General features: G+C 32.9%; 4 protein-coding genes, 1 long non-coding RNA gene and 2 other non-coding genes across 11 annotated transcripts; 6 read left to right on the forward strand and 1 right to left on the reverse strand.

Annotated features, from left to right (window-relative positions):
- Positions 1-390: 390 nt before the first annotated feature.
- LOC125210986 (uncharacterized) lies at positions 391-1,277 on the reverse strand. 2 transcript variants are annotated; one of them, XR_007174440.2, is made up of 4 exons: positions 1,156-1,277; positions 1,055-1,075; positions 807-971; positions 391-610 (listed from the first exon to the last, which is right to left on the reverse strand). It is a non-coding gene; the product is annotated as an uncharacterized LOC125210986 (long non-coding RNA). The 2 variants fall into 2 exon arrangements; XR_016136356.1 differs by having other exon boundaries at positions 391-971.
- Positions 1,278-3,324: 2,047 nt separating this feature from the next.
- TRNAK-CUU (transfer RNA lysine (anticodon CUU)) lies at positions 3,325-3,397 on the forward strand. Its single transcript has one exon. It is a non-coding gene; the product is annotated as a tRNA-Lys (tRNA).
- Positions 3,398-4,038: 641 nt separating this feature from the next.
- On the forward strand, positions 4,039-6,465 carry LOC125211077 (rhomboid-like protein 11, chloroplastic). Of its 3 annotated transcripts, none has more exons than XR_016136522.1 (8): positions 4,039-4,284; positions 4,661-4,785; positions 5,056-5,141; positions 5,215-5,255; positions 5,343-5,509; positions 5,603-5,665; positions 5,837-5,975; positions 6,092-6,230. XR_016136522.1 is itself a non-coding variant. In XM_089067302.1 (8 exons), the coding sequence occupies exons 1-8, from the start codon at positions 4,101-4,103 to the stop codon at positions 6,248-6,250; spliced, it is 906 nt and encodes a 301-aa protein (XP_088923428.1). In that variant the 5' UTR covers positions 4,039-4,100; the 3' UTR covers positions 6,251-6,465. The 3 variants fall into 3 exon arrangements, 2 of the variants coding, with proteins under 2 accessions (XP_088923428.1, XP_047966720.1); XM_089067302.1 differs by lacking the exon at positions 5,837-5,975 and adding an exon at positions 4,500-4,560 and having other exon boundaries at positions 4,641-4,785; positions 6,092-6,465; XM_048110763.2 differs by lacking the exon at positions 5,837-5,975 and having other exon boundaries at positions 4,041-4,284; positions 6,092-6,465.
- A 4,332-nt stretch (positions 6,466-10,797) lies between these two features.
- Positions 10,798-14,395, forward strand: LOC125216246 (P-loop containing nucleoside triphosphate hydrolases superfamily protein). 2 transcript variants are annotated; one of them, XR_007175393.2, is made up of 6 exons: positions 10,798-11,377; positions 11,744-11,813; positions 12,451-12,613; positions 12,748-12,994; positions 13,084-13,266; positions 14,235-14,395. XR_007175393.2 is itself a non-coding variant. In XM_048117904.2 (5 exons), exons 1-4 carry the CDS (start codon positions 10,873-10,875, stop codon positions 12,964-12,966), a joined length of 957 nt encoding a protein of 318 aa, XP_047973861.1. In that variant the 5' UTR covers positions 10,798-10,872; the 3' UTR covers positions 12,967-12,994; positions 13,084-13,483. The 2 variants fall into 2 exon arrangements, 1 of the variants encoding a protein (XP_047973861.1); XM_048117904.2 differs by lacking the exon at positions 14,235-14,395 and having other exon boundaries at positions 13,084-13,483.
- Positions 14,396-18,593: 4,198 nt separating this feature from the next.
- LOC125210189 (transcription repressor OFP2-like) lies at positions 18,594-19,245 on the forward strand. Its single transcript, XM_048109760.2, has one exon. It carries the CDS (start codon positions 18,628-18,630, stop codon positions 19,213-19,215), a length of 588 nt encoding a protein of 195 aa, XP_047965717.1. The 5' UTR covers positions 18,594-18,627; the 3' UTR covers positions 19,216-19,245.
- A 1,115-nt stretch (positions 19,246-20,360) lies between these two features.
- TRNAF-GAA (transfer RNA phenylalanine (anticodon GAA)) lies at positions 20,361-20,433 on the forward strand. Its single transcript has one exon. It is a non-coding gene; the product is annotated as a tRNA-Phe (tRNA).
- Positions 20,434-20,989: 556 nt separating this feature from the next.
- On the forward strand, positions 20,990-25,024 carry LOC125215856 (uncharacterized). The gene is made up of 6 exons (XM_048117422.2): positions 20,990-21,221; positions 21,360-21,499; positions 22,264-22,616; positions 23,108-23,204; positions 23,285-23,569; positions 23,827-25,024. Exons 1-6 carry the CDS (start codon positions 21,101-21,103, stop codon positions 24,799-24,801), a joined length of 1,971 nt encoding a protein of 656 aa, XP_047973379.2. The 5' UTR covers positions 20,990-21,100; the 3' UTR covers positions 24,802-25,024.
- The last annotated feature ends 996 nt before the right edge of the window (positions 25,025-26,020 follow it).

The raw sequence follows: 26,020 nt of genomic DNA on the forward strand, positions 1-26,020 counted from the left end.
CTATATAATTAATGTAACTTTTGGACTTTTTTATTATCTTTGATTGAAATTTATGAATAGAAATTTTGACAATAGAAAATGTGACTAACTTGTGTCATTTACTAAAATAATATTTTTTTTTCCCAAAAACTTGTCAATCAACATTAAATGCATTTGGGGATTGATAAGTAATTACACTTTGCAAAAACATCATTCGCTAATTAATGTTCCTGCTCTCAAATCAAATCATCTTTCGATAAAGCTAAATAAATATTCCATTCCATATAGTATAATTTATTTTATCAATGAAAAGTTGAAAAATCAGTCGATCAGTAATTAATGCAATTGATGGCACAAAACACTTAATTTTCTTCTCAATCTACTCAATATATAAATCTCAACACGGGTAAGTGGATATAATATGATTAGTTCATTCAGTTGTGATATATATACAAATTCTGAAATAGAATTTCATAGCAGGCTAGCAACAGATTATGCTACTCATTGAATAAATCATAATTTTTTTCTACAGACTGTTGGCTTAAAGACAACTGTGTAAATGATGCTCTTCTTTTCGATTATGTGAATGATGCCAAGAAGCTTTCTGTGAGAACAAACTACCTGGAAAACTCTGAAGAATATAATTTATTAATATAGGATATAATATCATTTTTATACTGTAGGTAGGATTAAATATGTAAGTGGAGTAATAGATAGGAAAAAAAAAAGTAAAAGAAAGACAATAAATAAATTAACTAATAATAGAATAATCAAACAAAAAATAAAACAGAAGAAATTTAGATAATATGAGATTTAAGTAAACAAACCAGTTCATATTGTTTTTCCTGTCATTCGTATCATTTAACCTACAATACCTGCAAAAGCATAAAAATGATTAGTTTTATAAATCGGAAGCAAAAGTAGATAGTAGAAGATTCATGATTGCAAAACCAGTTTACAGAGCTTTTCATTTCTCATGGCGATCAATTTCACTGCAAAATAATCAAACATAAATACGATCAGTAGATCAACCATAAACAAAAAGATATTTAGAGATAAAAAAGATGACGCTAACCTCTTTAGGTGATGAATTCACCTGCAATATATGCCCAAAAAAGTACAATAAATCAACAATAGAAATAAAGATGGTTTAGAGAGAAGAAAATTAACGCTAACCTCTTATGCCGATAAATTCACTTGCAATATTTACAAAACTATAATCGTTCAATAGCTCAATAATAAAAAGAAAGAAGATTTAGAGAGAAGGAAATAATCGGTAGAAAAAAGATGAAAGAGAAGAAAAATGATTGTGTATGAATATGTGTCTATGCAAGTGGTTTATATATATAGAAAAACATGGGGGGTTATTTTCAACTTTTTTTTATCTCAAAAAATGGTTTTGGCTCTCAAAAAACCTTGCATTAGAGAGGATCCCAATTTGAGAATTCCCACCAAAGCTCAACATGAGAGAGTTTCTTTATGTAAGAACGATTTGATTGATTGTTAGTATAGAGGCTAATCAACTTTGCTTTTTTTCAGAGTTCATGCCATTAGCTGCTGGATTCAGCAGGTAAAAGAAACAATTCTTGGAGGTTATTTATTAACCTTTGGTTTAAAGCATGTAATTTTTAAAATAAATAAATTAAAATAGATAAATCTCTTCAGCCAGTTTGGCGGAAACTCTTGTTGTTTCCCATAAAAAAATCATTGCTTTTATGGTAGTAAAGATATAGATATAGATTGTATTGATTATATTCCATAATTATTCATAGTGAACAACAAAGAAGACAAAAAAATTATACTACCAAATAAGAAGGATTATATGAGAAGAAAAAAAAGATTTTTTTTATCAAAACTATAACAAATGTGGTCTCTATTTATAGATGATGAAATATTATGAATTTTAGTATAACTTTTATAATTTTTTAATATAATATAGAGAAGATATATAAATTTAAAAAAAATATTTATCAACCAATGAGATTGTGTCATTTATTACATTGATTTATTCATTGATCATTGATTTTATGGAGTAACATCTTATTACTCATGTCAATCACACCCTTCACATGCATCTATCATATCATAGATCTTATAATAAATTTCTATAATATATACTAAAAGACTTATATAATATAGTAAAAAAAAAATCATGAAACTGAGTGGGAAAATGGATTGTTTGGTATTTCGCTTTTATGTATGTATAGATAGGGAATTATTATAAAGAAATGACAAAATAAATTAAAACAAATAAATAAAAGTCATATGTTGCAATATAAAATACAAATAATCTTGGAATAATTTAAATTTTGGGAATTAGAGAACATTTCATTCTCATCATCCATGGTGAATAAATTCTTTAAAAAAAAAGAGAAATTATAATATAGAAGAAAGATTATACGTAGAGAAAAATAGATATATTTTTTTAATAGAACTATAGCAAATGTGATCTCAATTTGTAGAGGATGAAAAAATATGAATTTTGATATAATTTTTATATATATTTAATTTAATATATAAAAGATATTTGAATAATAAATAAAATAATTATTGACTAATGAGATTATAACAAATGGCATAATCCCATTGGTCAATAAAAAAAATTGAGAGAGAGACTACTTGATCTTGCTTTACCCAATGGACAAAAAGAGTGTGATTTGACAAATTGACATCTTTTATTCTCTATATCAAATAAGTCATATATTAATAGTGTATATTATATGCTAATACAATTTTATAATATAGTTATCAATATTTTATGAAAGTGGGCGGGAAAATTTCCTTGCCATGTACTCTGGCTTTATATATTTATATAGATTATATAGATTAGATTAATTATTCAATTCTTTACTAATAATACTACAATCATATATTTTTTTTCTAAATTTTACTTTACCCATTTTACACTAAAACTCGTTCTATCTCAAAAATATATTTTTAAAGGATAAAATGTTCCTGCTTAGTTTATATTAATATTTTACGCTTTATATATTCTTTTATTCTAATTAATAAATATAATGAAAATATTATTGATGTTAATAATTTTAATAAGTTGTATGAAAATCACAATTCAATTTGTTTATTTTTTTATACTACTAAAAATGAATAAAAGAATAAATCAAATTATTTGTTACAATATATTCTTTATAAAATTAATAATTTCAACAATGTTTTTAAAATTTTTTAGAGCTAAATTAAATGGATAACAACGTGGGCCAATTTAGCTAGATGGGCTTTTTTGGATAGTTTCTGGCTTTCTGCGATACAATTTTACATTTTGACCTTCGGCTGTAATAGTTGTGTCAATGAATCCATGTATTTAATATATTAAAAACAGTCAACGTAGCCCGTCTAGCTCAGTTGGTAGAGCGCAAGGCTCTTAACCTTGTGGTCGTGGGTTCGAGACCCACGGTGGGCGAATTTTTTTATATTTTTTTTCTTATGCCATTTTCCATAAAATAAACACTTCAATATAACTTTTTATTTCTACTATTGAATTGTTCCTATTTTAATCTTCTAAATTCATAGAGCAGAGAGATAGGATTTGTAGGTAATATTTTTTCAAATTCAAAATAAGAAGTGAATCCAATTACTTAAATGATACACTAATGAAATAGTTCAAACCATAAGAATTAAGAAACTAACCTATACGATTTGTTATTTTTCCATTATTAACTCTTTCCTTTCAAATTAATCTAGACTAATTAGTTTCCTTAAAATTTCAAATTATTATTATTATTATTATTATTATTATTATTATTATTATTATTATTATTATATTCGTATGTATAATTATCTCTGCATGTATTTTAATTATTAGATAGTAGCTTTGATTTAGTTTAGTTGCAGATAATAAATTCCAATTGGTTTTTTTAAAGGTTACACATAAGATGTGCTTGTTAGAAATATTTTTATTTTATATTTTGAGCTAACAAGAACTCCTACTACTACTCCTACTACTAATATTTTATTTTAACGCAAATATTTCCCTATTTTTTCACTACAGATGAAAACAAAACGTTATAAAACGTGATACATTTCAAAGATTGAATAGCGATTTCATCGATGTGGATGTGATCATCTTCATTTTTGTTGGATTGCTTTAATCCAAGAGCAGAAAAATGCTTCAGCTCAATCTTCAGCTTCAGCAGAAGCAGTTTCTCGCACTGCCAAAATTCCACACCGCCCGTCCCCACAAACCGGCGCCGCTGCGCCCTCTTCCTCTTCAACTCACTCGAGTTACCTTTGGATTGTGCGCGAACTCGGTTTCCCGGTTTTTTCTCTGCAGAGCCAAGGATAATTCAGGTCAGTTTTCTGTTCCTCTCCTTTTATTTTAGTTAAATTTGGTACTTTTCCATGAATTGCCTAAATTTTCTGATTTATTATTGCATTAGAAATAGAAATTTTGTGCTGTATTTTCATTCACTTATGTTGATACTTTATTTCGAAGGTTTAATTGACTATGAATTAGGGATTTGTAATTCAAGTTAATGATGTTTCACTTAGACATTATGCCACAGCTGGTGAAGCCCTAAGTTTGCTGGTTTTATTGGAAAAGAGGGGAAATTTTTCATGTAAAAGGTTTATCTAGTTGTTTATTGGAATAAGCTTGTAACTGACCAAGATTTTGAGATTTGATTTCTATATAATTTGTAATTCAGTTTGATGATGTTTCACTTAGACATTATATCACAGCTGGAACTTGGGAAGCCTGAAGAGCAAAGGAAGGCTGTGAAGCGTGTTAATGGCATATTCTGGATTCTTCTTCTCAATATCGGGATATATGTGGCCGATCACGTGTTCCAGGTTCGAATAATCTTATTCTTTTGATGTTTCGCTGTCTTGTACGTACTAGATTGGTGGTGATTGTAGCATTCTGCCATAGTCTTTAAAATATAGGGTTATAATATTGTTCGGCTGCTGTCTCTAGTGTCTTAGTGTGATGGAAGTCGACAGTTTCATTTGTCTGAGAGAAAAACTCATGAAATTTTGGGTTCTTTAGTTCAGAAACTATGCCAACTGATGGAGTTAGTTCTTGTAAAAGAAGCTAACTAGGGATTTGCTCCGATTTTACAGGTTCCGTTGATTAAGGAACTGTATCTGTATCATAATAATCCTGCTTGGTACCAGTTTATAACGTCTACGTTCTGTCATTTCAACTGGTAAGGCTGCTCATTCTCTATGTTCTTACGTTTGGAATTTGAGATCATATCGAGAAAGTATTTTTGCTTGCAGGAGCCATCTATCGAGCAATCTGTTTTTTTTGTATATTTTTGGTGAGATGTTTTGCGCCCATTCCCTATAAAAAAGTTTGAAGTCATGACTAGTGCTAACGGCTGGCTTGTAAATTCTTTGTGATCCAGGGAAACTTGTTGAAGAAGAAGAGGGGAACTTTGCTCTGTGGATTTCCTATATTTTGACAGGTGCGGGGGCGAACCTTGTTTCTTGGTTGGTTCTTCCAAGAAATGCTGTTTCCATCGGGGCATCTGGTGCTGTATTTGGACTCTTTGCTGTTAGTGTCCTTGTGAAGGTATGATGAATGTTAGCCTTTCTTGGGGGATGAGGTAGCATATATACTTGCTTTTTTGCCGAGCTGCTGAAACTCTCACTTCATGTGCTGCAGATGTCATGGGACTGGAGAAAAATCCTCGAAGTTCTTATATTGGGGCAATTTGTGGTAGAAAAGGTTCGTACCTACAAGACCTTTTGTTTGGTTTCTATAAATTTGTAATTGTGTTAAGAGTGTCTTGATATAGTTCTTGACGTTTAATAAATTCTTACTTTTCTACATTTTAAAAATTATGTCCCATATATTGTGATATTGACTGCACTTGAAATCTCGTGTGGGAGATATCAGATTTCGTATACAAGCACGTATTTTCAAATCAGACTCAGTGCATGTCACATGAGGTTTTAGGTGCCGGAAATGTCACATTGAGATTGTGAAAAACTGAAAGTGGTGAAATGTTGGACATTGTTCAGAGAAATGCTCATAGGTTGGGACATAAACTGATACCTACACCATCCATGGTTTCTTACATGGCTCCAACTAATTTTCGCATGAACGCCTGTAAGATTGAGTTCTGTGGTTGACATTGGTAACCCATATCAGGTTATGGAAGCAGCCCAAGCTTCGGCGAGCTTAGGTGGAAGCTTCCGGGGAGGTGCGATGCAGAACGTAAACCACATCGCGCATCTTTCCGGCGCCCTCATCGGCGTTGTTCTAATATGGCTGCTCAGTAGTGTTCCCACACCAACGGATGAGAAATAGGGCTTCTTTCTGTAAGGTGAAACTTACCACCGAGTTTTACTATGACACCCTTTGTTGAAGGATTGATGATGGTAGTTTTTGTCAACAGTATGATGCAAACTGATAGCAACAGCATAGGTCATTGATGTAATTTATCTCACAACATTGTTCATTACAGAAAATACTGAAGGATGTTTACATTTATCATATAAATGATTGATTAATTTAATTCTCAATACCGATTCTAGCTTTTTGCAGAGGCCTCATACAAACTTACTGAATAATTTGAATAACTAAAATAAACACAAGACTCATAACTAAATATAATAGCAAACGAAAGATAAAGATAAACAACTTGACGATATCTCCAAGTTTTATCCATAAGCCGGCCGGAAAACAACCTTGTTCCCATGGCCGGCGTGGAACCATCTAAGGAGAGATGTCACCGCCACCGTAGTCTTGTTGGTCAGGTGGGTGTGGTGCAACATCGTGAAATAGGCCATCGTCAATGACAATCTCATTTGAGCAATCCACCATAAATTTAAGACCACTAAGAAAATAAATGTCAGTTGCCCTATCCCGATGTCAGACTGGTATGAATTTGTTCAAGATGAGCTCCGAGTTGTCGTCCAAACGATTAAACAATTTGGAAGAGAATTGTTCTCACCATAAGTGGCATAAATTTAAACAAGTCAGCTGTTGATTTTTTTTTAAAAATACTACTATTAAATTATTCAATTTAACGTATACTTCCTCCGTCCGCCATTAGGAGTCCCATTCATGGGCGGCACGGGTTTTAAGAAATGTTAAAAAAAAGTGGGTGGAACAAAGTTAGTGGAATAGAGGTCCCACTTGTATATATTAGTTTTAAATGAAATGTGAGTGAAATGAGTTAGTGGAAGGTGGGACCCTATTACCATTTATAGTAAAAGTGAACCGGGACTCTTATTCGCGGACGGACTAAAATGGAAAAACGGGACTCCTATTCGCGGACGGAGGTAGTAATATCTATATAAATTTTATAAGAATAGAAAACAATTCTCTATTTTCAAATTAACATAAACTATATAGACCACAAATTACAATCTAAAAGAGAAAGGCCAAAAGTGGTCATAAATATATGACCGTTTTGCGAATTTGGTCCTGAATATTATCTTTTTGATTATTTGGTTCCTCACAAATGAACTAGGATCGGAATCGGTCCTAAATTAACAGATGCGTCTAAAATAGACGGTCAACGTCGTTTAATCAGATTTTGATCAAAGTTAACCATTTTAATGGTAATTAGTTAAACCTGATTAAAATTCTTAATTTCTAATTCTATTAATAAAGTGGAAGAAACATAATATATTAAAACAAATACATCCAAAATAAATCCTAATCGTTCAAACCCTCCGCCGCCTCAAAACCCGCCGCCGCAACCCATGCCGCCTGAACACCCGCCGCCTCAACTTTGAAACGCCACCAACTTTGAAACATTCGTCCATTTGTTACCTTCTAAAACATTCATTTGCTTTTCTCTCTCTTCAATCTAATTAAACCTCTTTCTCTTTCTCTCACCTTCTCCTACCTCAAAGTTGCAATCTTTATGCTTATATCATGATAATGGCTTGTGGGGTGTTGAGATTTCTACTCTTGCAATTCTTGATTTTGAATTTCGTATGTTCTTGCATAGGATTCGATCCTAAAGATAAGTACTACATATATTGTGGATGATCAACTCATTGCAGTAGGAAGCATCACTTACATAGGATTTGATCCTAAAGATAAGTACTCCATAACTTGTTCACGAACTACTGTCGCGGAAGAGAATGAGAATGAGAATGAGAATGAAGAAAGGAGATGAAGAAGTGTTCTTCGTCATTTTATTATGTGTTTTTAACAATTATATTTTTATTTTTTTTAAATAATTAAAATGGTTAATTTTGGTCAAAACCTAATTAAATGATGTTGACCGGCTATTTTAGACGGTTCTGTTCATTTAGGACCGATTCCGGTCCAAGTTCATTTGTAAGGGACCAAATAATCAAAAAGATAATGTTCAGGACCAAATTCATAAAACGGGCATATGTTTAGGACCACATTTGACCTTTACTCAATCTAATTATAACTGTGTAATATCAATAAATCAAATTATAATTTACAAATAATCAAAAAGATAATGTTCAAGACCAAATTCATAATTTACATTTGACCGGTTATTTTAGACGGTTCTGTTCATTTAGGACCGATTCCGGTCCAAGTTCATTTGTAAGGGACCAAATAATCAAAAAGATAATGTTCATGACCAAATTCATAAAACGAGCATATGTTTAGGACCACATTTGACCTTTACTCAATCTAAAATTATAATTATGTAATATCAATAAATCAAATTATAATTTACAAATTATTATCATAATTTCTAAATACACAATTCTATATTAAATAATATATTAAAAAATATACTAATTCCAAATCAAATTCCAATTACGACAATCCCGGGTTGAAGTGACGGAGACCAATTACTCTTCTTCCTACAGAAGTACGGGTTGACGAATCACTCTTCTTCCTAACAATTACTCTTTTTTCTAACAGAAGCACGGTTAATGAAGCACGGTTGACACATATATTATCTTGTTTTTATTCCACATTATCCCATTTAAATTAATGTCTTGACCTAGGCATATATATTATCTTATTTTTATTCCACCTTATCTTGTTAATGATTTTGTCTCTTCTATATGTCTTGTATAATGTTTTAAAATCTAGTTAATATGTACAGAGGAAATTATTGGTGGGGTGATGTTTAAAAGGAAATGATTTTGTCTTCTTCAAGAAAATGAGAGAAATTGTTTGTACAAAGAGAATGATAAAAACATTTAATTTTTTCGTTATTAGTTATAATAAAAACTTTATATATATTTATAATATGCGAGCATACAGAAAAGATATACTCCCTCCGTCCCAAGGTATTAGACCAACTTTTCTTTTTGGGATGTCCCAACATATTAGACTCATTTCCTTTTTTAGCAAAAAGCATATATCTTATTTTATTCTCCACCTATTTTTTTCTCTCTTCTCTCCCCTACTTTTTCTCTCTCTCAGTACTTTACTCTCTCCACTTTAACTATTTAAATATCAATTCCTTAAATCATGTGCCCAAAAGAAGTAAGTCTAATACTCCGGGACGGAGGGAGTACTAGACTAATAAATCAAATCAAATCATATCAAATCTTAACAATCTAAAACTATGAATAAACTATATTCTAGATAGTTTATTTTAGATTTATGAAAAAAATCCGTATCAACTCCCATAAATGAAACACACCTTATCCACAAGTCCACAAGGTGGAAAACCTGTATAAAGAGAATGATAAAAACATTTAATTTTTTCGTTATTAGTTATAATAAAAACTTTATACATATTTATAATATGCGAGCATACAGAAAAGATATACTAGACTAATAAATCAAATCATATCAAATCTTAACAATCTAAAACTATAAATAAACTATATTCTAGATAGTATATTTTAGATTTATTAAAAGAATCCGTATCAACTCTCGTGAATGAAACACACCTTATCCACAAGTCCACAAGTGGAAAACCAAAAGGCCACGTTTGTCAGTACAAGGATTGTGCTTATTGAGCCACTTATCCTTTTGTTGGTCAATGACAAAAGGTATGCCAAAATTAGTTATGTGTTGATTTCACATTTTATTACTTGGTGAAGATATAGAGTCTGGAATGAAATCATCATCCGAATCAGGAGTTTGGAGCACAATCATAGTGGAATTAGTGGGAAACTTATTTTTTGGAGTCTTGAACAAAATCATTATTGGGATCGGTAGAAAACTCTTCGTGCGGCCAAATCAAAGACGGTATAAATATTTGCAGATGGCTCGACATTATAGACGATGAAAGGACTTGTATGTGGCTCCAAATATAATTTGATGGAAAGCTCCGCAAGCAATATGATTTGGTGGGAAGTTCTGCATGCAACTTCAAAGCTTGCATAGATTTGTGTGCGTCTCTCTAATTGGATCAAATTCTGATGAACAACTGCCAGAAATACTTGCCATGAACAATTTGGAATCGAATTTCAATAGTCGTGGAACCATTCTGTTGATGGTTGGTCAAACAACACACCTATAAAGTGTAGTATCAGTATCTATATACTCCAAAAAATCAAATAATGTTGCATATCTAACTTCCTACGGGATTAACACTAAAAAATCATGGGGTACGAGGTATAATCATGAGGTTCGAGATCAAAGCATCAACCGGTACTTATTAGTTAGGAATTACTACATATCAAAAAATTGTTGAAGGGAAGTGGTGATTAAGAAGAGAATGACGTTAAATCGGTTTTTAAGAGAAGACGCGTAAGGAAGGGGACGATAAAAATATTTTATTTTGTTTACTCTTGATCATAATAAAAAAAACTTGAGTAATATGCGATGAGACAAAAAAGTATGCTAGAAAATAAATCAAATTATAGTCAATCCTAATAATCTAAAAATATGCCTAAACTATATTCTAAAAATAGACTAAATTAAAATACAAAAATCTCGTATCTCAACTCAACAGATAAACCCTGTCTCTCTGTATCATACAAATTCACATAGAGGAGAAAGAAGAGAGAGTGTGATTCGCAGAGATGTTTCTAACACACCAAATCCCTAGAATCCATTCACATTTCTTCGCATCTCCTAAAACCCCCAAATTCTTCCTCATCACTTCCGCTCTCTTATCCAATTCTAAATCCCCAATTCCTCTACCTCCGCCCCCGCCCCTCTCCCACTTCTCCACCCTCACCCCCACCGCCACCGCCACCGCCACCGCGACGCCTGAAGACCAAGAGAGCCTGCAGCTGTCGCTCGAATCGCTCTTCCTCCCGCCGGAGACAGACGTCTCGTCGCTCAAGGAGGCGCCGCTGACCGCCAGGATTCTCAAGGGCTCCAACATCGTGCTCAGCAAATTCGCCGGCCACGGCGTCGACGTCGTCAACGCGGATTTCGTGAAGAGCAGCGTCAAGACGGAGGAATGCCCCGCCGACGGGGCGCCGGAGTTCGCCCTCGTCGGCCGCTCCAATGTCGGGAAATCGTCGCTGCTCAACTCGCTCGTCAGGAGAAAGCGACTCGCCCTCACCTCTAAGAAGCCCGGTAGAAATTCCTTTTGCTCTGCGTGTGTGTGTGTTTTGAGCTTTAATTAACGGTTTCATCATTGAGATGAGGGATTTAATTACATATTATCAAGGTAGTTTGAATTGTGGTTAATGAGGTAATATTTGGAGAAGTAATTTATGGAATCATCATTTGGGGGAAAAAAGTTGCAACTTTTTTGGCTAATTGGTGGAGTTTTTCAATTTCATATGGTGAGAATGTATGTTGATGGTTCTAATGTTGAGAAATTTGTTCTAAGGAGTTTAACTTTGAAGTGTATTACGTTTTTTTGGTGTAGAGGTTTACAAGTCGTGGTCGTGGCCTTCGGAACTGAGTATAAAACTGATTTGCTGTCATGTTTTGCAGGGAAAACACAATGTATCAACCATTTTCGGATCAATGATAGTTGGTACCTGGTGGATTTGCCCGGCTACGGGTACTAATCTTATCTTGATATCCTGCTGTTTTTTTCTCGTTTTACTGAGTTAAATGATTAGGTGTTGAGGTATTGGTAGAGGTGAGTTTCTTGTGGGATTGATCATAATCTGTAAAAACTTGCTAATTACTAGGAGTACTTCACAATGTGAGAGGCTGGCTTGAGTGAACTTTTACTATTAGAGGGAGCATGATCCTCTATGATTACCTGCATTGGGTTTGTGATCATAAGATGTTCTTGCAGATTTGGGCCACTTTTTTAGAATGTGAGAGTAAAACGAATACTACTACTATTAAAAATAGAATTGAGGATAAATGCATGGGAAGAACAAAGATACTAGTGTTAACAATTTCAAATCTTTGCTACTGTTATGAATTATTTATCGATGCACTTACTAGGAAAAATGAGTTGTCACTTAAATCTTAGTGTAGTTTAAGGTTTCTCTAGTAAATGTATTTTCTTTGCAAAAAGCAAAGGCTAAGAGTTAAGGCATTCATTGTACCTTTCTTGGAGATCCTAGTGTAATTACTTGCTATTAATGACTTGAGCGGTGTCTGGTAATTAACTGTGTCTCTGTGTTGATGAAAACTGGGTTGGCAACTCGTGTGTTAATCAATTGTTTGTTCGTGTTGGAAAGATTTGCTGCTGCACCTCACGAGGTTCGGACTGACTGGGCCAAATTCACCAAAGACTACTTCCTCAACCGCCCGACCCTTGTCTCTGTATTCCTGTTGATTGATGCCAGCATTCCGGCGAAAAAGATTGACCTCGAGTATGCAAGTTGGTTGGGACAAAATGAGGTTAGCTGCCCTAAACCAATCTTTTTCTGTTTTTTTTTTATATTGTATTATTATAGAGTAAACCATGAGTTTTGGTTTATTTACTTTTATTTTGTTCTCAAGTTCTAACATCTAGATCATGTGTACTCGTCCAGATTCCTATGACTTTGGTATTCACCAAGTGTGACAAACGTAAAAAGAAAAAGAATGGAGGGAAACGGCCTGAAGAAAACGTCCGAGACTTTCAGGAATTGATACGCGATTTCTTCAAGTCCACCCCACCTTGGATCATGACAAGCAGTGTCACAAATCAAGGTCGAGATGAGATCTTGCTGCACATGTCCCAGCTCCGAAACTACTGGCTGAAGCACTAATTAAATTGTAGTACTAGTTCGTAATCATGTGAGCCGATATCCTCTATAAATTATGGTGTATACTGCGATTGTGCTGCATCGTTTTTCTTAATGGTGTGTGATCATGTGTTTCCTTAGGCAGCGACTGTTCCAGACTAGACGTATCAAAGGATAATAGTTGTCCTCTTTATCAGCTTTGTAGCCGCGTTGGCTGGAATGAAAGTTTAGTTACGGGCTTCGAATGACAGAGGAAAGGAAGGACTCACGATAGGCTTGCAGTTGAGCTCTATTTTTAGGCTCACCCGAAGATGCCAAACACCTGTAAGCTACACATTAATACATGAATATAATCTTGAGGTGGATATCGTAATTGCATATTTTTGCTTATGCTTTTCTAAATTAGAAATTTGAGATTGAGTAACGTGACATTTGGTCTTGAATATCTGTTCTGTATGACCTTGGATTTTTAACTATGATTCTTACTGGTGTTGGAGTTTAATAATAGATAATTTGAAATACTAAATTTGATTATGGTTAAGATTTATTGGTTATATGTCCTCGAGTTAAAAATGGGTGAATGGGTGAGTTCTTAGCTAAAAGTTGCAACTTTGAATCCCGGCTAGATTTGGAACTCTTATATGTCCAAGGTTCAGTATTGAAATAATTTCCGATGTTTTCACAATTCGAAATGCCTCGTACTCGAACTCCTTTTACGTTGGGTATGTCTTTATCAAGATCCAATTCCAATGTACCAAGATCTGCGAATTTATTTGAGATTTCGAGCCTTGTGGTACTCAGAATGAAACAACTGTACGTACATTCTAACATCTACACAGAATTTCATAGTTTTCCATAAATAAACAAATTTAATTTTGTCTAATAATGAAGGGCCTTACGAATATGGTTTTGACTTTTTAGGCCCAAAGCGGAAAAGCCCATATGTTCTGATCTTGTGACCGTATCATGATGGACCCAATATTTAATTGCCCAAATTGACCAATTTGAATGGCCCATTAAAGTATATATGAAAGAAAGGATGTCATTTAAAAATCGAATTAAAAAGTACTCCCTCTGTCCCATAGTAGATGACACACTTGAAAAGTGGCACATGATTTTAGGAGATGTTGTTTTATGTATTGAGTGGCGAGAGAAAATAATATATTTATATTAATGTGAGAGAAAACTTTTTCCAAAAAAAGAAATATGACATCTTTTGTAGGACAAATTAAAAAGGAAAGTGTGACATCTATTATGAGACGGATGTAATAGTATTTTGTGATGATATGCAGGCTGTGCATTGGAATTGGAAGGCGGTTCGTGCTGGACGATAAAGTGCATATTAGTTGGTGTGATGTTTTTCTTAGACAAGATGTTCGAATCCCTTCAAATATGCGTGCGATGAACTGTGTAACTCGTAGAAGTTTATAAAAAAAAAGTATAGTTCCTTCTACTCTTATTCAACAACGGGTTCCTAAACACATGAGATAAATCATGTTAATTATTTCATACACGATTATTACAATCAAATACTCCATAATATATGGTAAACATAATTTAGTGAAATTTAATCTCCCATTGTTATATTTTAAATAGACTTCGATGGTAGTCCCTATCCTAAAATTCTATGTTACGCAAGTAGCGTCAACTCAAAGAAAATGATGGTTCGAATTGAAGATTTTAAGTGAAAGACAAAAGATGACACCCATAAAAACAAAAATTCTTTTAAATTCAAATAAAAGGAAAATCAAACTAACCCATATAAAACAAAAAATCTTTTAAATTCAAAAAAAGTAAAATCAAACCAATAGCACTTCGAATCATGACGTAACTCGATCGATCTCTATAATAATCGTGGGAATATTTAAACTAAATCAAGATAAAAAGTGGGATACATTTGGGTTTTACATGATGAATAAGTCCATCATGAAGAAGACAAGCAATGACCCAAATTCTATGAAAACATATATATATATCACATCAAAATAAGTCAAAATGTTTTCAGAGTATTGAAAACTCAAACACATCCTAAACAATGGAAAAGTGGGTTACACACATATATGTAGCCAATATAATAGTATATGAATGTATGAAAACAACTAGTTTTTGTTTGATAGCATTTGGTTGTATAGTGTTTTGAAAATCACAACGTTACAAGTTCCATGTGCATTGTATTTGTTATATGACAACAATATTGCACTCTCATGCGTAATAGTACTAGTACTATGTGTCTACATTGTTTTGTTTAATTGTATATACTAGTGTATAGTATATATTTAATCTCATTGGACAAATATTAATTAGGAAATAGCCTTTTGCTGCAATATAGTTTTTGAACATGTATATAGGGTTTTGAGTCTCATGTAAATGAAACCTTGCCCGTTTATTTAAAACTTGATCAAACCAAATAATTCAGACCTTATCCATTTTTATTTATTGAGTATAATAATTTGTAAAAGTAGCTGAGTATATTAGGTTGAAGAATATTAGATACGACAAATCATCTAGTAGTATCAAATAATATAATACTATAATAAGTACATATATACTCCATTAAACTACTAATTAAATTATAATTCTACAAAACTATAATTAACAAATTTGCGATTTTTTTATATCATTAGAGAGGGTGTAGTAGAGTATTCAAATTTAATTTCAACCAGAAAAAAAAATAGGTCCTCGCACGTTACATAAAATGAAAATTTGAATTTGATTCGAATACTATCCATTTCATTGTGAATATAATTGGTGAATTCATACAAGCATGAAAATTAACAGAAAAAACAATTATGTATGGTGGCAGTGTATGTGCATCATAAATATTAAATTCACACAATATATATTCATAAATTTAGTAAAAATTAAAAAAAAAATGATTGACTTATTAGGGAAGATACTTATATGCCTTTGGAAAAAAAGCTGAAAACAACAAGTGTCGTATATCATTTGGGGGGCTAAAACTTCAAGTTTGAAATGCAATCCAATTCTCTGTTTTTCAGTTGTTGGAAGGTTCCTAATAACTAAAGATACCATTTTAATTAAATAATATTTTTAATTTCTTGAGAAATAAAAATAAGAATGGGAGTCAGCTCAATAGCCCATCAATGTTAGAGTTCGTGAGGGTCCATAATTATTTTCTGGAAGTGTCCTAGAAAATAGAACCAAATAAATTAAAATAATATTTCGACCTTATATTCTCGATTGTATGTTTGTTTTTATTAATTTGGGTAAATTGAAAAAGACACATGCTTATTGACATTCTGCTGCAGAGGGATTGCGCCGCTGCCCACGGAGCAATTTTCCCAATAATATTCAATATATTGTTATCAATTTATTATTTTTGGTAAGCATATTTTTTTTACTAGTACATGTCATGTAACATACATATAATTTTTTTTTTTGTTTTCTAGAGTAATTTTTAATTTTTGGTCATTGTTGACTGAGTTTGATTTTTTTGTTATTAGACAAGTTACGAATTTTAAAAATTAATTACATGAAGTAAAATAAAATATGGGAATTAGCATATGGATTTTAAAACTAATTAGGAAATAAGAATTCCATAAAATTGCAAAATTATTTTTCATATGGAAAACTATTTATGATTTGAAAATTTGGTTCTTAAGTTGACGTTATAGAGAAAAAGTCATAAATATGGTTAGTGTAATTGCTTTAATCACGTGATTACAACATGAACTCATTATAGCAAGTTGTGACACATAATATTACAATCGAGTGACATATAGAATATATAAATGGAATAATAGACACTCATAGTTAATTAAATTTGGTCAAATTTTAGTTAGTCACATAAAATTGGAAATGGTATACTGAATTAGTATGATATTTCAATTTTTCCTAATAATCCCATTTGTGTACAAACAGACATTTTGATGATACTCAAAATTAAAGTAGAAATATAGTTTTATTAAAATAAATATTTTCTTTTTTTTTATTATTTTAATTAAACAATAATATTGTTGTCATTTTGAGAAACAACAACGGTTGTTGTTTTGCATGCAAATGAGACAATTGGAATTTATTTTTTTTATGATTTTGTGATTTTAATATTCTATTTTCAAATTTTATAATATTGGCGAGAATATGACAAATTTTGTTATTTAAATTATTGTTTTCTTTTAGTAAATATCGTGATTAAAAGCTTAACTTCTAACTCATTTATATTCTACAGGTCATTGGATTAGAAAACGAGTAGGTTTGTTAGTTGTTACAGTGCCTTGTATAGCGGGTAAGTATCTACATAGTTATAATTTCAATTTGAGTTTTGTTGATGCATGTGTGTTTTGCAATCATTGCATAAAAACAAAATTGAGTTAAGTATATTCAGGTAATTAGGTAACAGTTTTGGATTTCCGTACGTAAAATGAATGAAAATAGATAGATAAATAAAATAATTGTACTACTTGATTTGAATTTGCTACTAATTTTCAAAAGTAATTATCGTGCATGCTAGTTAATCAATGATCATTTTTATTTTCAAGGGGCAATTGATGATCATTAATATGTGTGGTTTATGTAATGATGTGTTGATAACTGAGAAGGGATTTCTGGAGCATGACGTAATGTTGACTAATCATTCTACTAGTACACGCATTCATATTATACATGGATTTTATTATATTTAAACAAATTTTCCATAAAAAAAAAAGAGTAAGTAACAAAATATTTATCGAGGGATCTCAATTAATCATTGATAAATATGACGGACTGTCGTCGGCAATGAACATCATCGGAAAAATACTAATAAAATGTCGCCTAAAAGTTATTAACAGATTAACTATGAAATTTTAACGACAAAATGAGCATTAAAAAGTTGGCAATATGTCCGGAGAGTCTCACTCGACCAAGCCGTGTAGAGCTTAATTCACAATAATTTTATGTTCAGGCCTTATTTTGCTTCAATTATTCTTGTGGTTATGCTTTTTAGCTACGGTTTCACATAAGAGTATGTATTATGTTAACTTCAAAGGTGTGTATATTATATGTTTGAGAATAAATGACATATTATATCGTATATCTTGAAAGACTTGAAATTTAAACAAAGCTAAGGGCATTAATCTTAAATACTTTTTGGACTAATTTATTCGAGAATATTAATTGAGATATACAATATGCAACTTTAGATGCTTCTGTTCACACTAAGGTTTAGGATAACCAAGTGATCGTCTTAATAAAACTTAATTGTGATTAAATATATAATATACTTATTCCGTCATTAGCTTTAGTCTAGCTAGTTATTCCGTCAATAAAATTATTTTTTTTAATAAGTAAATCTAAATTTAAATTAGCTACGTCGGTATCCAGTATCCACCATAAATTAGTGTAGTACTTTATCCGATGTCACACTTTCCTTTTTAGTTTGTCCCACAAAAAATGTCATATTTTTTTTATTTTGGAAAAAGTTTCCTCTTACATTAATTATAGAATTATATTTTCTCTCAGCATTTAACACACAAAATAACATTTTCTAAAATCTCATGTCATCTCCCAAGTGTGACATCTACTATGGGACGGAGGGAATAGTAATTTTTTAAAAAATGAATCCTTTTGGAAGTTGTTCAATGATTCATCATCTTTTACCTAACCTTAGTCCACTAAAATTATATATATACATCCCATATGAAATATTTGAGTATTGAATTTTGATAATTATTTGAAAAAGCAGGCATGGAAAAGCAGCTAATGCTAAAAATGTCTCGCCTTCTCCCTTCCTCTTTCACTTCTTGCCACTTCACAAATCTTTCCGACGTTGTACAAAATCCCAACAACAAAACACGCGCCGCCCCCGCCCTCTCCTCCACCTCCAACGGCTTGTTCACCAGCAGCGACGACCTCGACACCGATACCTTCTTCAGCCTCTCCTCCCTCTCCGGCGACTCCTTCCACCTCCGCACCGCCTCCACCCGCTTCAAGCACGAAGCCGCCGGAAAAATGCCGATCAAGGCCGACGAGCTAGGATTCGACCACATCTCGACTCAGCTCTACTACGGCGAGGGGTGCCGGCGGCGGCGGCGGAGGAGGAGGAGCAAGAGGAGGGTTGTGATGGGGGAGAGCTACGCGGTGGAGAAGAGCACGAGGGACCCGAGGGGGGATTTCAGGGCGTCGATGGTGGAGATGATCGTCGACAAGCAGATGTTTGCGGCCAAGGATTTGGAGCGCCTGCTGCGCTGTTTCTTGTCGTTGAATTCGCCGGCCTATCATTCCATGATTTGTCATGTTTTTTCTGATATTTGTCAAACCTTGTTCACTAATTGATTTAATGATTTGTTTTAGTTTGTAAATTTATTATTTGTGTTTTTCTTTTCCTGCTCTATTAGCTTTTATTAACACTATAATAATATCTCATTAATTAGATGGTTCACAATTTTACTATAACTTAAGTATTTAAAATTATTAAATTATTTATATTCTCTTTATTTGAGCAATGCCAATAGTCTATTTCACAATGTTTATAAAAAATGCAGAAAAGTCATCAGGTACGGTCAAATTCTAATTCGATATTGATTTTTTTTTTTTTTTTTGATTAGCCGATAAAACCATGTGCTATAATGATTTGTTTAAATTGCATTAATTTGGTGTACTACTTCAATATTGATTTTTTGTTGCTGCAATATGATATCTGCAAAAACAATGGAGTTATCTAGAGGATTGGAACCATTACAATTTGCAATACAATCACAAATGCAAAATCCTAGTTAAACTATTGAATACTATATGGCTTAATTAAATCTTTTTTCCCTATTTTGAATTTGGAAATAATTATGTTTAATTACCTCGAGATTGTGTAAATGTTGCTGCAGAAAGTCGCATTTAAGCCAAGAATAAGCAAATATAATTGAATAAAAACTACCATGATGGAGTATTTGTATAAGAGGTTGCTACATGGGAAATTTGGAATTGTGAAAATTTAAATATGGGGTATATACTATCTAAATGGTGTGCACATTGGAATACTTACAAAAATTGAATGTGTATAATTAATGTTGCAAAGCCCAAATAAATGTCAACACTTAAACCAGTAATAAAAATCTATATTCAATTTGCGCACAAAATTATGCTTACAATAAAGTGAAATAAACAACATCCAAATTCCAAAGTCATGCTAGACAAAGAAATGCTCCTACAAGAGAAATGCCATGTATAAATAACACGAGATTCTCTATTTCACTATCTTTTACTATTTCTTAATAAAACGGTTGATTAATTTTAATAAAAATATATATCTAGGAATAATCAATCAGAATAATAATTTACTAACTAAGAATATACAAATTGAAATATTTTTTTGGGACAGCGCAGATTATATGCTTTCTTCTCATACTAATAATATGTATGGGGTTGGCAATATTGATTTTTGGCAAATTGTAGATATCTATTATAATCTGCAGTAAAATGCAAGCGCGGGGATAGCTCAGTTGGGAGAGCGTCAGACTGAAGATCTGAAGGTCACGTGTTCGATCCACGTTCACCGCATGTTTTTTCCTTTTTCTTTTTAAATTTCGGCAGATTATTCTATTTGCACAAAAGTGTATGTTACTTAGTCTAATTCTATTCGCACAAAAGTGTATGTTACTTAATTCTCCCATACGACAATAATCCCCCGTCCACTCCAATATGCCATTTCCAAATTCCTAAATCACATTAAATATTTTAATCGAACGTGCAACATTTTAATTAGACAACATAATGATATAATCAGTAGCAAAATCTTATTGATTTCTCTATGTCAATAGAGTGCTTCAAATGTTTATGTTTGTTCGATCGCTAACACTATTTTGCTTCTATAGAAATGTGGAATGGATAAGTACATTAAACAATATAAATATTTTCAATTCGGTCCAGAGGAAAATCATTATAAGCAAAAAGATCAAAAATCATAAAATTGTGACATAATCAATTAATTACAAAACTTACAACAACAAGTAAAATATAACAAAACATACAACAATAATTAAACTTTGAGTAAAGTTTATATAATTTCTCATACACAATTTAAACTATCATACATAAATCTAATTTATTCAAAGTTTGATAGAAAATAAATTTAATTTTAACTCACTATCCAATTTCCGAAACTGTAATTTCTCTGCTTCTCCCTCTCATCCCTCCGCCGCCGTGCCAGCAGAAATCGACGCTAAAAATGGCGCCGAAAGCGGCAGGCGCCGCGTCTCCGACCGTGCCAATTGAAGATCTCTTCACCTCCCTCAATCGGCACATCCAACGCTCCGAATTTCACCTCGCCGCTAGGGTCTCAGATCAAGGTATGTGACTCATTTCATTGTTTACGCATTCAAATCAGCTACGAGATCTCGTATGATAAAATTGCGAAGCTAGTACTAATTTTTATCTTCTGGTTGTTTTAATTCACATTTTAATTTGGCCTATGTTTGGGGTTTTAGTTCTTTCTATTGCGCCGGGAGATGAGGATGCGATTCTGTGTAAAGTCGTTGTTCTGATAAAAAACGACAAGATTGACGATGCTTTATCTGCAATTGAAAAATTATCCAGGAAATCTCCAGTGGATTTAACTTTCTTCAAGGTACTTCGATGGATTTATTTGTGATATTGATCTCGGATTTATTGTTTTACAGTTTCTTAATCAGTGTGTAGAGTTAGGTTCTGTAACTGTAAAAGAATGCTGATTGCAGCTGAACACATTCGAAAGTTTGGCTTATTTTGGGTGGTGTTAAGTACTTATGTTCCTTTTGGCTTTGCTATTTATGTTCGACACTTTGTAGTCATTGTCAGGAGTTTGAAGCATTGATCTGAAAACAATTTTAGTAAACGTAAACCATCATCATTAGGTTGTTTATACCAGTCTACTGAGGTAAACTGTACACAGATTAGTATGTTCAATGATTTTGAGGATGCAATTACTCACAATATACACTACATGTATGTGCGCATTTATATAGATGTACAACTGTTTTCAGCATCCACTTTTATCGACAAAGCTAATAAAAGTTGCAATCCTTTGTATTTGTTCATATTTGCTATCGAATCTGAAGGTCTAGTAATTTGGAGGATGCATTTACAATCTCCATAGATATGTATTTTTGTAAACATTTATATAAGTGGTAGCATTTTCGTTATCCTTACGAATGAAAGTTGCAATCGTCTTCTGTATCTGTGCTGCTGTGCATATTTGCCAATGTCAGCATCTGGGATGTTTTGTATGCATAAACTGTTTTCAGCTCTTAAAGTAGGATAATCGGGTTAACTACCAAAATTAAGGTCTATCTCTCAACTCTCATATATTAAAGCCCTTTTTCCTTTTTTTTTTCTTTTTTTTTTTCTGAATAGGCATATTGCTTATATCGACAAAATAAATTGGATGAAGCCTTGGTGTCTTTGAAAGGGCATAACGAGGACTCTGCAGCCATGTTGTTAGAGTCACAGATTTTATTTCGGTTAGGAAAAATGGATGCATGTGTTGATGTATATCAAAATCTTCAGAGGTCAAAGATAGAATCTCTAGAAATCAATTTTGTAGCTGCGTTGGTTACTGCTGGCAGAGCTACTGAAGTCCAGGGGACAATTGAGTCTCTCAGACTTAAACCAACAAGCAGTTTTGAATTAGCTTACAATGTTGCTTGCTCATTGATAGAAAGAAACAAGCATACAGATGCGGAACAACTTTTGCTGTCAGCTCGAAGGTGATGTGCAATCTCAGGAAACTCGATTAATAATCAATTTACCAATTTCATATTTCATGCTTATTTTTCAGAATTTGATGTCGTATTATCATAACTTTGTAAATTTGAAACAGACAAGTGTGAGCTTTTATTTTTATGGTCCTGCAACAAGGAGTTGTATGTGGACATTGTATGGAAGTTGAATTTGATCCTTTGCCTTAGTTCAAGTACCTTCGTGTTCCTGCAACAAGGATTTGCAAGTGGACACATACAACTATAGGAAAATAGATAAAAAAAAAGAAGACAATTTGTCATATCGATATCCACCCTCCGTCCATTATCCGTACATATTTAGACGGAGAAAATTGTATCTGTATTTTTTTCTTTTCACTTCACGTTGGGAAAGTCTAGCACTACTTTTAAAACGCCTCAAAGACTTGCCTGCACTTCGTCATGATAACATGCAAATTGAGAATTTATTTGATGCTTAAGCTGACACTTATTTTATGCAGAATTGGCCAGGAAACATTGATGGAAGAGAACTTACTGGATGATGACATAGAAATTGAGTTGGCACCTATAGCTGTTCAACTAGGATATGTTCATCAGGTTCTCAGCCATGTAATATTAGCATTCATTTTTTTCTTCGTTTGTTGGAGAGAGTAATTCAACGGGTTTTGAATGCGCAGGTGCTAGGAAACAATCCAGAAGCTCTAGAAGCTTACTCCACTCTTATCAAGAAAAATTTGGCAGACGAAACATCACTTGCAGTGGCAAAAAATAACCTTATTGCACTAAAGGGCCCAAAGGATGTGTCTGATGGTTTGAGAAAGCTAGATAAGCTGATAGTGAGAGCTGAAGGACCTACCTTCTCTCTTGCTAGTGGCCTTGACTTAAAGCTGTCCCTGAAGCAGAGGGAAGCGATATATGTTAATCGTCTGTTATTACTACTACATTCTAACAAGTTGGATCAGGTAATACATTTACAAGCTTCTCACTAGATTTTGTGATTGGTTTAATGTTTGAATAATATGTTTTACACTGGCAATATATTTAATTCTATTGTGGTAGTCAGATAATGCATTTTCAGAAATTTGTTTGGGATTGGTCTGTCTTAGTATATATAGGATGAATTCATTTTCTCTTTATTTTCCTTATCTATTTTATTGAGAAATTTGTTATCAGAAATTTCTAATGATGATTCTTTAGCTAATCATAAAAAGATATGCAGGCCAGAGAACTTGCTTCTGCACTTCCAACCATATTTCCGGAGAGTATAATGCCAGTGCTTCTCCAGGCTGCTGTGCATGTGAGAGAAAACAAAGCCAATAAGGCTGAGGAGATACTTGGGAATTTCGCAAATAAATTTCCTGATAAGTCAAATGCCGTCCTGCTTGCAAAGGCACAGGTTGCCGCATCTGCTGGCCATCCTCAATTAGCAGCCGAGTCACTGCTAAAAATACAAGATATTCAACACATGCCCGCAACTATTGCAACCATTGTGGCACTCAAAGAACGTGCTGGCGACATAGATGGTGCAGATGCTGAATTTGATTCTGCAATACAGTGGTGGTCCAACGACATGACTGAAGACAATAAACTTGCTGTTATCACGCGAGAGGCTGCCTTGTTTAAGCTCCGGCATGGAAAGGGAACCGAAGCTGCTCGCCTCTTTGAGGAACTCATCAAAAGCCATAAAAGCATTGACGCTCTGGTAGGCCTCATTCAGACTACTGCTCATACAGATGTTGCAAAGGCAGAATCTTATGAGAAACAGCTGAAACCCCTTGCTGGCCTGAAGGGAATCGATGTGGATGGTTTGGAGAAAACCTCGGGTGCAAAGCCCATTGAAAATGGGCCGATTGCAGGCACCCCTGAGGCATATGAACAAAAGAACAAGGAGAAAACAAAGAAAAAAAGAAAGAGGAAGCCCAAGTATCCGAAAGGCTTCGATCCTGCAAACCCAGGTCCTCCACCAGATCCAGAAAGGTGGCTGCCAAAGCGGGAGAGGTCAAGTTATAGGCCTAAGAGAAAAGATAAGAGAGCAACACAGGTCAGGGGCTCTCAGGGCGCAGTCGCTAAAGAGGCTGCTAACACTGTTAGTTTGAAGTCGAGCCAAACGACTAACTCTAAGGGAACATCTCAGAATACGAGCACAGAGCAAAGCAAGGCTTCCTCAAAGTCCAGGAAGAAATCGAGGAAATGATTAGATACGGGTTCATAGAGCGTAACACAGAACTTAATTAACTCGTCTTTGGATTGATGTGATTAGCCAATTTTTTTTTTCGTATTTGTTTAATTATTACTTGCAGTGTATGCTTACTGAGAGATCAAGCAGACCGCAAACTCTATACTTCGAATTTATTTTCAAAGTGTAAAATATTTTTCTTGTTTGCTTGAAAACAGATATTTTAATTAGTTTTTCTCCATTTCTTTTTTCTTTTTTGGTCGAGGTAAATACTTTGCAGGTAGAAGAATATTCATTATGTAAAAGTTCGTTTTAGAAAATTCGAACATGGGATATCGAGAGATACTTTTTAATCCATTCCATATCTTCTGATAGATGTGTCTCAATCATATATCCAAGGGTTGGGCTGTGATTAATTGAGATTTTTTATGCTAATTGAGAAATGAGATGCAATCATTCATTTTTATTAAATGAGTAGTCCATATTTTTCTAAATGGAAAATATCTTTAGATTAATTAATTATGAAAGGGCAGAATGGTAATATCATGGTATATTTTATTCAATAAATATTTTTTTTAATTTTTAATTATTTTTTATTACATTTTTTTAAATATTTTTTAATTTTTTTAATTTTTTTTTCCAACTACATATACAATTCATGTCAACTACACACATATAATGTCAACTATGTGTACAATCCATGTCAACCACACACACAATTCATGTCAACTACACACATATAATGTCAACTATGTGTACAATCCATGTCAACTACATATACAATTCATGTTAACTACACAATATAATGTCAACTACATGTACAATTCATGTCAAATAGTATTTATTGAACAAAGTTGTTGACATTTGATGTGTAGTTGACATGAATTGTATAGGTAGTTGACAAAAAAAATGATTTTTTTAAAAAAAAAAATTAAAAAAATTAAAAAAATTACTCCCTCTATCCAGAGAAGATGTCACACTTGGGAAATGGCACGGGATTTTAGGAGATGTTATTTTGTGTGTTAAGTGGTGAGAGAAAATATAATTTTATAATTGATGTGAGAAGGAATTTTTTCCAAAAGAGAAAATGTGACATCTAAACCGTAGAATTCATGTTTTAGGATTTATATTTTTCTAAACATGAATTATTTGCGTTCTAGCATACAATTATCTGTTTAACATGTGAATTGATTAATCGCATAATCGGTCAAATAGATCTATGTCTGATTTATTTGTT

The sequence above is a fragment of the Salvia hispanica genome, chromosome 3, assembly GCF_029641045.1.
Source record: "Salvia hispanica isolate PSC_SH4W2 chromosome 3, Shi_PSC_v1, whole genome shotgun sequence".
Classification (NCBI taxonomy): domain Eukaryota; kingdom Viridiplantae; phylum Streptophyta; class Magnoliopsida; order Lamiales; family Lamiaceae; genus Salvia; species Salvia hispanica.